Source organism: Peromyscus californicus, unplaced genomic scaffold, assembly GCF_007827085.1.
Source record: "Peromyscus californicus insignis strain IS unplaced genomic scaffold, ASM782708v3 Scaffold_14__1_contigs__length_90479793_seg_2, whole genome shotgun sequence".
Taxonomy (NCBI): domain Eukaryota; kingdom Metazoa; phylum Chordata; class Mammalia; order Rodentia; family Cricetidae; genus Peromyscus; species Peromyscus californicus.
In genome coordinates this window covers 41,271,205-41,284,641 of record NW_026294436.1, presented here as the reverse complement: position 1 = coordinate 41,284,641, position 13,437 = coordinate 41,271,205, and the positions used below count along the sequence as shown (strand labels likewise).

Here is a 13,437-nt window from a genome sequence, read left to right as displayed (position 1 = left end):
CTCTCACCAAGTGGACCTTACGTCTAGTTAGACAGCTGTTGGTTACACCAACACGTGGGTGCTGATGCCATTCATTGTACCTTTATGCATCTCTTGCCATGCTGGCAATTGTCATGGTTCATAGGTGTTGGAGCTGAGTAGGGTTGTTAATCACTTCCCTCCCTTGGCAGCTTGTACAGTATTTTCTGGAACTATGAAAGCTAGATTGCAGGAAGGAGGCTTTCAGGTTTAGACCCAGCTTGAGTCATCCAAGTTGTGTGTCCTAAGTGTGTGGTGTCTTCAGCAATAGGATAACTTTTATTTCTTTGCTAATAATGTTAAACGTTTATTTTTTCTCTTGTTTTCTTTGAAGCATCTGATAATAAATTTTTGTATGATAGTGCTTTCCTTACTGATCTGTAATTGCTCTTTAAATAATTAAAAGAAATATATTGGTCTTTTAACATATTTCTTATTCTAGCATTTCTAGGTATTTTTAGAGAGTTTTTTTCTTCTTTATAAGATCATTAAATTTTTCCTCTTAATTGCTACGTACAGTTCTGAGAATTTATATAGAATTGCCTTAGTAAGAGGGAAAAGGGATCTATCTAAAGACCTACTGAGAAGAATTCTACTGATAAGGTATGGGGCTGAGGATGTAGCTCTGTTGGAATCATGCTTGCCTAGCACACACTAAGACCTGGGTTGGAGCCTCAGCACCACATGACATAAACTAGGTGTGGTGATATATAGGCTGGCCCATACCTATGACCCCAGCACTTGGGAGGTAGAGATGGATCAGCAGTTAAAAGCTAGCCTGGCTGTAGGGGACCCTGTGTCACACCTTCCTTCTCCCACAAAAGAATTATGATAATTCTCTTCATTCTATTAGACTCGACTTCTGTTGCAACAGAATACTCCCTGAAATTTGATGAATCTATGACAGAAGATGAAATAGAAGAGAAGTCATTTCGATCTTTACTCCCTTCTGAGAGTCACCGCAGATTCAACATGGAGAAGAAAAGAGGCCATCATGAGGACTCCGATGAAGATGCTTCCCCAGACAAGACTGCACTATCTTCTGCCAAGGTGTGTTTTTATAGGAAATAAATGGTTGCAGTGATGGTTTTTCAAAGACACAAGAATACATTTTTATATAAATGCCAGTTATATAGTTGGCAACTATCAGAAATATTTTCCAAGAGATTGAATTCCTGTTATGCATGTAAAATCTGGCTTAGTTTTTCAGATGAACTAGAATATGAACTTAATAGTTATAATAAGACCTTTAAGGATCTCAACCAGTATTGCTTACAGCTCTTTCCCTTCATCCATCTAGAAGTAGATATTCCTCTTTCCAAATTGTATGCTTTTTAGAAAATAGGAACACATTTTTACCCTGCTTTGTTTTCCCTGGGACAGTGCATAGCTTGCAATAATTGTTCATTGAGTTTTTTGGGGGGCTGAATTTCAGTCCTTCTCATATCTTTTTGAGTGGTATTTTGTTATCTAGTAGGCAGCTTCATGAAATGCTTGTTTGTTTTATTTCTTTTCTATACCTTTCTTTTCTTTCTGAGATGAGATCTCACTGTGTTGCTCAGGCTAGTCTCAAACTCATGTGTTCATGTAATCCTTTCTCAGACTCTGGAACTATAGACACGTGACCCCACTCCTATCTTTTGTAATTAACTTTTCATAAATGCATAAATTTTTAATGAAGTTAAATACCAGAAGATTTAGAAGGTGTTGAGTTTGAAATACATTCTGTACTTCAGGAGCTGAGCATGCCATTCTCAGGAGGACAGGATAGCTTTTCTAAGTTCACCATGGAGATGGTGCGACAGTATATGAAAGAAGAGGAAATGCGCGCAGCTCACCAGTCCTCACTCCTGCGACTTCGAGAAAAGGCCTTAAAGGAGAAGACAAAGGCTGAATTAGCCTGGCTGGAACATCAAAAAAAGCAAGTTCTTCCAACAAATACAGTTTTCACTATTCACTTTCTTTTGAAATAAGAAATGCTTCATGTCTTAAGATGTTTTTGTTTGTTTTTGGTGTTGGGGAATCAAACCCAGGTTTGTTGAATGCTAAACACTTGTGCTAACCATGACCTGTGTTCCCAGCCTGTCTCATCTGATGGGATTTTATCAACACAGTTCTCAACCTAAAAGTAGTGCCTGTAATCTTTGATTTGTGTTACTTGCAAAATGATTTTCCTAGTGGTGAATATTTTCATTTCTCTTAGATCACTCAATCTGTTGAGTTATGGGTTGTCAGTTCTCTCGAGTACTGTAAGTGCTGCTGTCCTGAAAGGATGGAGTCTGGGCCTGGCGTATATTGTATACTCAGTAAAACACTTACTGTAACTGGAATTGATACTTGTAACAATTACTTTACACATACGAAGATATTTAATTAGTTTATAGGTTTATATTACTTAAGAATTTTTGACTTATAAATTTAATATTTGTATCAATGAAAGAATATTCCTTGCAGACATCTACGAGACAAAGGAGAGGATGATAAGATGCCCCCACTCCGGAAGAAACAGCGTGGTTTGCTTTTAAGACTGCAGCAAGAAAAGGTGTGTGGGAACAGTACCTGTGTGACATAATTTGTCACAAGGGAAGTTTATAGACTGTATTACTTTGTCTAATCACATTTTGTTATTATCACTGTCAGTGAGATTTTTTTGATACTACTGTTTATGCCTGTAGTACAATAATTATAGGCATTTCTTACTGGTTTCACCTATTTCTCTTATTTTAAAACTGTCTATTCCTAACTTACTAGACAGTAAATCTGCCTTCATATGCTACAGAAAATAAAAAATCCTTTAAAATGCAAATTTTAAAAGTTAAAATATGTGCAGAAGAGTGGATGTGGGTTAATATTTAGTCATTGTTTCCTTAAATAGATTTTCATAACATTAATTACATATTGACTAGTTTTTTGGCTTAGAGACTTAGAAAGACCTCAACTTTGAATTCTGGAGAGGCAGCATAGTACATGATGATTAAGAACTCGGGTTTTGGCGTCAGATTGTCTAGACTAACATGATTTGAGTTATATAATAGATTATTACTTAAGTACTGTCAAAAAAAAAAAAAGTTCAGCCGGGCGGTGGTGGCGCACGCCTTTAATCCCAGCACTTGGGAGGCAGAGGCAGGAGGATCTCTGTGAGTTCGAGGCCAGCCTGGTCTACAAAGTAAGTTCCAGGAAAGGCGCAAAACTACAGAGAAACTCTGTCTCGAAAAACCAAAAAAAAAAAAGTTCACCCAGGAAGTGTCATCAGTGATTATATTACTTATTCATAGGAAATGTGTTAATCAGCTCTTCTGTTGCCATCATAAATTCTCAAGGTAAAGAAAAGGGTTTAATTTGATTATATTTGAGAGGTTTCAGTACATGGTTGGTTGGCTGCTTTGGGGCCTATAGTTAGGCAGTGTATCGTGGCAAGATCACAAGGGGGTGAGGGATGGGAAGCTCTTGGCAGCGAGGAAGTAGGAGAGAGAGATAAGAAGGGACTAGGCATCACCCCAATCTAAGTTTCTCTTGAGTATACCACCACCTAATCACTCAGCAAGCTGGAGACTGGCCTTCTACTACATGGGCCTTTAGGGGACGCTTAGTGACAGAGGGAGATCTGCATCCCTTCCCCCTGGAGTCACTAGAAAGGTCATTGAGTGAGTTTATTATTTGCTTCAGAAATTCAAGCATAAACCAGTGCCCTAGCACAAATTGGGGACATCAGATTACATTGATGGTCAAATTCTTTGCTTTCATGTACATACAGTTTTTTAAAAAGCAAGTTTTGATTAATAAAGCCCTAATTAAGTGATAAAATGATAATCTTATGATTGTGACCCCTGTATATATGTGTTTTCATATTGTGTTTATCAGAAATGTGAAGCCCACAGTTAGGCCCTGTTTTGGCTATGTCTACAGTGATTAATACAAGGAAAAGTATTTGTGCAGTTATTTTTTTATTTATTTATTTTTTTTGGTTTTTTTTTTGAGACAGGGTTTCTCTGTGTAGCTTTGGAGACTGTCCTGGAACTCACTCTGTAGCCCAGGCTGGCCTCGAACTCACAGAGATTAGCCTGCCTCTGCTTCCTGAGTGCTGGGATTAAAGGCGTGTACTACCACCACCCGGCTTGTGCAGTTATTTGAATTGGAAATTGAACTGGCCACGTAGTTTTGTCTTTTTTACTTGGGTGTACCTTTAGATTCTTAAAATTAACATACCAAGTGTTAGATTTCATTGTGACATTTTTGTACACCTTTGTCATTATACTTCATTCATAGTCACCCTCCACAGTTCTCCTTGTGCCCACCCCCACTTCCTCTTGCTGTCCCCTGTTCCCCACAGATAGTCTCTCATTTGTCTTCATGCCAGGTATAGTCTATCATTTCCTGTTCGCACCTCCCATTACACTCTTTCTTCCCTCTTTTAACCTATTTTCTACTTTCATGTCTGTCACACACACACACACACACACACACACACACACACACACACACACACACGTGTTGCTTGAGTTTTCCTGCCTGGTCCACAGTCAGGACAAATCTCTCTCACCCGCCAGTCCCACAGACTCTCAGACCCGACCAAGTAAACACAGAGACAACAAACTGTATGGCCGTGGCAGGCTTTTTGCTAAATGTTCTTACAGCTTAAATTAATCCATTTCCATTAATCTATACCTTGCCACATGGCTCGTGGCTTACCGGCATCTTCACATGCTGTTTGTCATCATGGCGGCTGGCAGTGTCTCTCTGACTCAGCCTTCCACTTCCCAGCTTTATTCTCCTCCTTGTCCCGCCTACACTTCCTGCCTAGCCAATGGCCAATCAGTGTTTTATTTATTGACTAATCAGCAACACATTTGCCATACAGAACATCCCACAGCACACACGCACACACTCAAGTACACACATGCAAACTTAAATCCAGATTCTTCATATGAGTCAGACTGTAATAATTGAATCTGGCTTATTTTACTTAACATAATAATTCTAGTTCCACCTATTTTCCTTCAAATATCATAATTTCACTCTTTACAGTTGAATCACCTACCCTGGTGTATATGTCCCACATTTTCTTTATTTGTTCATATACTGGTGGACCTGTGGGCTGGTTCCATACCTTGGCTATTGTAAATAGTGCAACAGTAAACACAGATGTGCAAATATCTTTGTAGTATGATGACTTACAATCCTGTTCATATGCTGACTTTATTCCTTGTTCGGACATGCCCAGAGTGATATAACTGGGTTATATAATATTTCTATGTTTGTTTTTTTGAAGAGACTCCATACTGATTTATATAGTGACTACACCAGTTTACATCCCTACCAGTGATGTAATGGTTTCTCCTTCTCTGTGTCCTCGTCAGTGTTTCTTGTCCTTTGTTCTCTTGATGATAATCATCCTGATGGAGGTTAGATGGAGTCTAACTGTTATTTTAATTTGCATTTCCTTACTGTAAACTAGCCACACAACCCCACTCTGGAATACCGCTTTTACTTGTTATTGAAGAGTTATTGACAAGCAAACTCTGCTTGTTCGTATCCTCAGCAGTTAAGAGCACTAACTCCTCTTGTAGAGGACCTAGGTTCAGTTCCCACCACCCACACGGCAAGTCAGTTATCATACTGTTTTATCATACTGTATCATAACTCTAGAGCCAGGGGGCCCATGCCCACTTCTGACCTTAGGCATTTTAAGCAAGTGATACATAGACATACATACGGGCAAAACAACCATATACATAAACTAAAAATAACGCTTAAAAAAAAGTATGGTGTGACTTCAAAGAAAACAAACGATAATCTTCGTTATCACTAAAGATTAAGTTTTTAAGAGGAAGATAAAACTTTTATCTGCCACCTACCAAATAATTTTTCTTTTGAGATAAAAATATACTAATTAATATTTTTTTTATTTTTGTATAGTGAAATGTGAACATTTAGAATGTGCATTATGCATTAAAATTACATTTTCCAATTGACCAATATAGTATATTGAAAAAAAATCAAACTAGTTAATAGACTTACAAAACTGTAAATGCCATTGTTGTTATTAACTTTTAAAAATGTATATAGTTACTTTCTTTAAAATATAACAAAGTTATATTTAAGAGAGAGTGAGCTTGGAGTAGAACCAATGTTGCCTTTATGTTATAAAAGTAGTTTAGTACTAACAGTTATCTAAAAGGGTCCTCGGGAGCCTAGGACCTCGTGAACATTTGAGATCCTGTACTCCAGAGAAATTCATACCTGTTCACATGGAAACCTAACAAATAACTTCACTGGAGCATTATTGGAATAGGTATTTTATGCCACATTAGAATTTATCAATTAACATGGAGAAGTATCAAAGGCAATATCTAGACTGGCGTGTAGCTAAGTGGTCGAGTGCTAGCCTAGAATGTGTAAGGTCCTGGGTTTGGTTCCCTGTAACACATTTGTGTACACACACACACACACACACACACACACACACACACACACACACACTCACAGAGGTGGTATCTCAGAAATAAGGGTAAGCAGAACAGAACTGAAAATACATACTTTATATTGTTTGTAAAATGTCTAAAAGTGTACAACTAAACAGTCTAATTTTTGGAGGTAGGTACAACTACTTGTGAAAGAATTTTAAAAGAATATGTACCAAATACATGATAATGGTTACCTATGAGGTAATACAATGTGGTAAACTAGTTTTCTCTAGTGTTTCATTTCTGTTCTTATTATATATAAGTAAAATTAGGAGAACTATTGAATTTTAACATTGTTTAAAATTTAATTGTATTATTACTATTGTATATGTGTGTGTATGAGGTCTGTGTGTGCACAAGCACTTGTATACCATGGCATGTGTGTGGAGGTCAGAGGACAACTTTCAAGAGTCAGTGCTCTCTACTCTGAGTTCTAGGGATGAAGTTGAGGTCATCCAGCTTGCAGGACAAGCACTTCTACCCCGAGTCCTCTACCAGAATTTGACAATTATTGACAAGGACTTTTGTAAATGTAGAGCTTTATCTTATACTTTGCTGCATTCTTGGAATCCTGAGTCCTGACAATTATACTATTAACTTTTCAGGTTGCTAATAATTAAAAATAAAGCCTCTCAAACATAATTAAAATAATGAAAGTAACAGATTTTTAGTATCTTTATTGTGCATATCTCATTGGTAAAGTGATTTTTTTATTTATGAAAAAGGATGTTTTTGGTAAGTTTTAACAGTTATTAGCAGTGAAATTTATAATTTTTTCCCCCACTAAATTAGCTGCCAACGCTATGTGAAGACTGATGGACACAGTGTGGTCCTGAGTGTTTCTGGTAGATTGTCAGTGGATAGTACCCTTTTTGTTTTGTTTTGTTTTGTTTTTGAAAGCAGGTGGGTTTTTGTTTGTTTTTGTTTTTGAGACAGTCTTTGTAGCCTATGCTGGTCTGAAATTTGCTGTGTAGCCTAAACTGGCCTCAGATTCCTATTCTTCCTGCCTCAGCCTCCCAACTGCTGGAATTACAGGTATATACCAGCATACCCGGATTGAAAGCAATTTTAAAACTGTATTGAGGGCAATAGACTGATTCATTATCATTGACTTGCTTTTTCTACTTTTAGGAACCTCTTAGAGACAACTAGCTCATAACATGAACCAGTTAAGGTTAGAGTATTATTTCAGATAGTGAGAAATGTTCGTATTTAAGAATTTAACAGTAGAATAGTAGTTACACTAATTGATTTACTGATGTGCAGCTATCAAGCAGGTAAATGTACAGATATAGTAACATTGTGGGGAAATGTAAAAGGAATTTAGATTTAGAGATGACTGAATTTGCCAGCATCTTTAACTGCAGCTACTTAAGCTACAAGATCATCTTAAATTATTTTAAAATGACAGGGTTATTTTTAATATTTCCCTCCCTCATTAATTTGAATGTTTTGGTATTGCTGTCTAGAAGTACATTATGTCTGTGACCTATGTGATGATTTGATTCTTTTCTGTATGCTCCTTTGAACTTGTCTCCTTCAAATCTTAATCCCTTTTCCTAACTCTCTAAATATTAGGCAGAAATAAAACGTCTTCAGGAAGCCAATAAGGCAGCTCGGAAGGAAAGGCAACTGATTCTTAAGCAACAGGAAGAGATAGAGAGGATCCGGCAGACCACCATAAAACTGCAGGAGAAGTTGAAGTCTGCAGGGGAGAGTAAATTGGTAATTTAAGTGAAATTTTTCTTAATTTATTTTCTGCCTATGTTGCCTGCTAATCTTAGCTCACTTTGTATTCTGAAATGATAGGTATGTTTGTTCAGTATGGTGTAATAATAACTAGGCTAAAGTCCTGTGTGCCTGCTGTTGTATACAGTGGGAGAACACCTTGTCATGGAATGTGCTTATTTTGGAAGGAACACATGATTCTTTCTTTAGCTTTACTTCTTTCCTCTTATGAACTGAAGTGGGACAGACTCTTTGGATTTGCTGATCAATCTGTCATTACTCCTCAAAGTTGAAAGGAGAGACCCTATTGCTCATTGTATGGTACTCATCTCATCTGTCCAGATTTAATTTTATAATGATATGGGATTCAAAGGAGATATTTAGTTAAGAGCAAAATTTGGATCTATTCTAAGATACTGTGAAGTGTCAGTACTGTGTTGGAGAACTCAGGATTTTGTAACTGTAAAATTTTAAATCCCTAATAGTCTCTATTTTGATTTTTAAAACATTCTCAAATTAACAGGAAAAAATTAAGTACATTATAATTTATCATTCTGAGTTGTTTGACAGTAAGTATGCAGCAAATTAACACTGTTATATTACTATTTAACTTCAAGTCTTTCCAGTTTCTCCATTGTCAAAATGGTGTTCTTTATAGGAAATCAGTGCTAGTAGCAATCAGTTTTTGTGTCTGTTTCCCCCCCACCCCCTCTTTTCTCTAGAATAGTTCCTTGACCTTGCTTTATGAGAAGAATACATGCCAGTCATTTTGTAGAACATTCCCTAACTGGGCTTTGTCTGGTGTTCCCTTGACATTAAGTTCAGGTTGTATATCTGTGGTAGGAGTATCATGTAAGTGATGCTGTATTTTTGTTGCCATCAATAGGTAGGCCTTGATTTTGATTGATCCTATTGTTGATAATTGTGCCTCAGTTACTTGATTAATATGGTGTGTACTAAACTTTACTGTCTTTTTTTTTTCTATTTTTTTTTTTTTTTTTTTTTGGTTTTTCGAGACAGGGTTTCTCTGTGTAGCTTTGCGCCTCTCCTGGAACTCACTTGGTAGCCCAGGCTGGCCTCGAACTCACAGAGATCCGCCTGGCTCTGCCTCCCGAGTGCTGGGATTAAAGGCGTGCGCCACCACCGCCCGGCTTAAACTTTACTGTCTTAATGCGTTAGTTACTTTTCTGTTGCTGTGACAAAATACTAACACCACAGAAACTTATAAAAGAAAGCATTCGGTTGGGTTGTTGGTTTCAGAAGGTTAAGAGTCCATCATGGCAGTGCATTGTGGCAGCAAGTAGCAGGCGTGTTAACTGGAGCAGCTGAGAGCCCACATTGACCACAAGTAGGAGGCAGAGAACAGGAGGAATGGCACCACTCTTTGGAAACCTCAAAGACTGCCTGCTGTGACACACCTCCTCCAGCAAGGCCACACCTCCTAATCCTTCCCAAACAGTTCCACCAGCTAAAACTAAGTATTCAAACATAAGCCTATGGGAGCCATTCTCATTCAAGCCACCACACCTATTCATTTTCTCTTTCCCTATATCTTCCTTCCCCTTTGGACTATGACACCTTTGCTAGGAAATTCTCTGTGGAAAGGCCGTCCTCACTGCTCACCATGTTTAAGCTCACGACTTGGTGCCGACCACTTACTTGCATATGAACTTTTTTGTTGCACATTTACTCTGATCCTGCACATAGGCTACACTTCTCCATTAGAGGTTTTTGCCCTACCCAGATTCGAGTCCCCAGTGCTTGCCCTGGTCTCCTTTCACCCTCACACGGGTGGACACATGCTGCTCTTTCTAACGACTTTAGCACTCATTTGCTCAGGATAAGGAAGGAAAAGAGAAGGATCTGCTTTGTTGTAATTTTATGGAATTTAAACAGTAAATATGATCTGTACCCATCTTTTTGTGAAGTAATAAGTTTAAATTACTATTTGTGAGAAAGGGGTATTAGGCTTATTTTTTTGTTTTTGACTTTGGTTTTATGAGACAGAGTTTCTTTGTGTAGCCTTAACTGTCCTGGAACTCACTCTGTAGACCAGGCAGGCCTCGAACTCACAGAGATCCACTCGCCTCTGCCTCCCAAGTGCTGGGATTAAAGGCGTGCTTGCCTGGTGGCATTTTTTTTTTTTTTTTAAGACATGATCTTGCTTTGTAGCTCTAGCTGGCTGGCCTGCAGCTTGCTCTGTAGCTCAAGTTAGCCATGAAAGTCTGGCAGTCCTGCCTCGCCCTCCTGAGTGCTGAGATTGTAGGCGTACACCACCATACCTGGCTTCAAGTTTGGCTTTTTGCTCCTCAGAAGTAATGTGTTGGTTAAGCCAGTAATTCCTCCATGTTTTCTCTGCAAACTCTTTAAAATCTGTGCCCATACTGTTTCCCACAAGAAATTTTAAAAATATATTTTTCTGGTATATTTAAAGTTTATGTCTTCTGTTCATTCTTTGTGTATATACATGTTTTCTATAGTTGTAGTATCTGTTATATTCTTTTTATTTTTATTTTAAAGCAGTGTTAGGGATTAACCCTTGGGCCTCCAAGCACTCTCTCACTGCATTACACCACAGCCCCTTGCATTCCTTTAAAGTGTTTCAACTTTTAAAAACCAAAGAGGACATTGGGGTGCTTGATTATGCTGGCAGAAAATTTCCAAGTTCTTTGGATTTTCTTATTTTGAAAAAAGGAAAGGAAAAGAAAAGAAAACTATTATGTTTCTCTCTCTCTCTCTCTCTCTCTCTCTCTCTCTCTCTCTCTCTCTCTTTCTGCAATAAAACATGCATAACATAAAATTTACTTCTTTTTTGAAGCAGTCTCACTGTGTATACCAGGCTGGCCTTGAAGTTACTATGGGTAACCCAAACTGGCATCAAATTCCTTATTCTTCTGAATCTGCTTCCTGCATGCTGGGATTATAAGCTTGTACCGCCACATCGGGCAGTTTTACTATTCTGTTTTTAATTATGTGATCTATTTCTGTTTTGTAAGTAATTAATATCTTGATTTCAGTTATTATTACAAATGTTGTTTTAAGTTTAAGCATAAATTGCCTGTGTTTAAGATCTCCTTGAGATCTTTTCGGGCCAATGGCGTTTTGCTCTGTTGTTTGCAGGGCTCTCATAGTGATGATGATACAAAGGATAATAAGGCAGCTAGTCCTGGTACAACTGGTTTGGAGACCCGGAGTCCTTCTCCAATATCTATTTCCAGCAGTGAAACCAGCAGCATCATGCAGAAACTGAAGAACATGAGAAGCCGCATGGATGAAAAGTAATTTGTTTTTGTGTGTCTCCTAATTACTCTTATTCATGTTGAAAATATCAGTGGGTAATCGTTAATGTACTTACTTTATCAGATTAGGTTGAGAAAGACAATATTTTAGCAGAATTGCTAGATTACCTAACAGTCAGTCAACTACGCATCTCACTTATAGAGCGGTTTTCCTCATTTTAATACCGTCAGGTTTTTTATTTAAAGGAAAAAACCAAAGTAGTAGTCAGATATATATTCATGATAATATTTTCTCCTTTCTTTTCTTAAAAGAACGGTTAAGTGTACTGACTTGGGAAAGAGTGATAAATCCTGATATCTCTCAGACTAATAAGTACAATTTTAGCTTTGTGAGCAGGTGTGAGTTCTTAGCTGAAACCAGAGAGGCCGAGATTCTCTTGGGTTATGGAATGACTTGTCTTTGTTTGTTTTGAGACAGAGCTCACTCTATAGCCTAGGCTGACCTAGATCTCACTTATAGCCCTGGTTGGCCTGAAACGTGTAGAAATCCTCCTGTCTTAGTCTCCAGAGTGCTAGGATTGCAGATGTGAGCCACCATGCCAGTGTTTTGTTATTTTTACATTCTTCTAAAATGTATGTGTGTGTCACTGAGCTGTGAGCTCCCTGTTTCAACTAGATCGGCTGGCCAGCAAGTCCTGAGGATCGCCTGTCTCTACCCCCCAGTACTGGGGTCGCAGATACAGGCCACCAGCCTGGTTTTTATGTAGTGCTGAGAATCCAGAGCCGGGTCCTCATGCTTGTGCAGCACACACTTTCCTATGCCATCTTCCTAGCCCCTAAAACATTTTTTAAGCATTTTTTTTCTTTCTTTTCTTTTATTTTGAGGCAGTGTTTACCTTGTATCCCTGGCTGGCCGGGAGCTTGCTATGTAGACCAGGCTAGCTTCTAACTCACAGAGATTCACCTGCCTCTGCCTCCCAAGTGCTAGGGTTAAAGGAGTGTGCCACCATACCCAGCCCCCAAAAGGTATTTTTTAAAATGTGTGTGTGTGTGTGTGTGTGTGTGTGTGTGTGTGTGTGTGTGTGAGAGTGAGTGAGTACAGGCACACACGTACCATCATGCATGTGAAGGACTCAGACAACACTCATCTTCCATCTTGTTTAAGTCTCTTGTTTACCACTGCATATGCAAGGTAGGTGACCCATAGGTTTCCATGGCTTCTCCTGTCCTCACCTCACTCACATCTTATTGTGGGCATGCTGGGATTATAGACACATGTGATACCAAATCCAGATTTCACATAGATTCTAGGCATTAAACTTGGGTCCTCATGCTTGTATGCAACCCAGTCCAACAAACTAGGACATTCTAGAATATTTTAAAGGTTTTAAAACACTTTCTTTTGTGTGTTTGTTGAGGGGGTGATGACAATGAACCATGGCATGTGTGTGGCAGTCAGACAATCTATAGGAGTGGGCGGGCCATCTCCTTCCTAGCCATCTGAGATATCAAATTAAGGTCATCAGGTTTTGCAGCAGGTACCTTTTCCCAATGAGCCATCTCACATGCCTCACCCCCCCACCCCCGTTTTTGATACACGATAATTTTATTAGAATTAAAAAAACCAAAAAACTCTCTGGGACAGGCAAGAGGTAAATCCCAGCAGCTGTCTGGAGAATGGAGAAGAGAAGGGGAAACAAGGGACATGCACTTGAAGCTGGCATGGAAGTCAGACACGTGGCTGAGAAGCAGCCACATGGCACTGAGGGGGCTTTAGAGAAAGAGAATGGAAGCCCCAAATGCTAAGAGAAATCCAAAGTGTTAATCACACTTAGAAAACAGATACAAAGAACAAGGGAGAAGTTACCCTTTTCTGAGTAATTCTGGGAAGGGGGCAGTCTTAGGAAGCTGCTGCACTCCCAGACAGGGATCTTGCTATGCAGCTTAACTTGGCCTGGAGCTGCTGTGTAGCATGAGCTGGTCACTAT

General features: G+C 38.7%; 1 protein-coding gene across 6 annotated transcripts in view; it reads left to right on the top strand.

Annotated features, from left to right (window-relative positions):
• Cep350 (centrosomal protein 350) overlaps positions 1–13,437 on the top strand; it is a 152,701-nt gene that overhangs the window by 89,036 nt on the left and 50,228 nt on the right. For all 6 annotated transcript variants that reach the window (XM_052737256.1, XM_052737252.1, XM_052737254.1 and 3 more), the window contains 5 exons: positions 872–1,068; positions 1,755–1,939; positions 2,473–2,560; positions 8,061–8,207; positions 11,331–11,488. In XM_052737256.1, the coding sequence (XP_052593216.1) occupies positions 872–1,068; positions 1,755–1,939; positions 2,473–2,560; positions 8,061–8,207; positions 11,331–11,488 (775 nt within the window). The remainder of the gene's footprint in view (positions 1–871; positions 1,069–1,754; positions 1,940–2,472; positions 2,561–8,060; positions 8,208–11,330; positions 11,489–13,437) is intronic.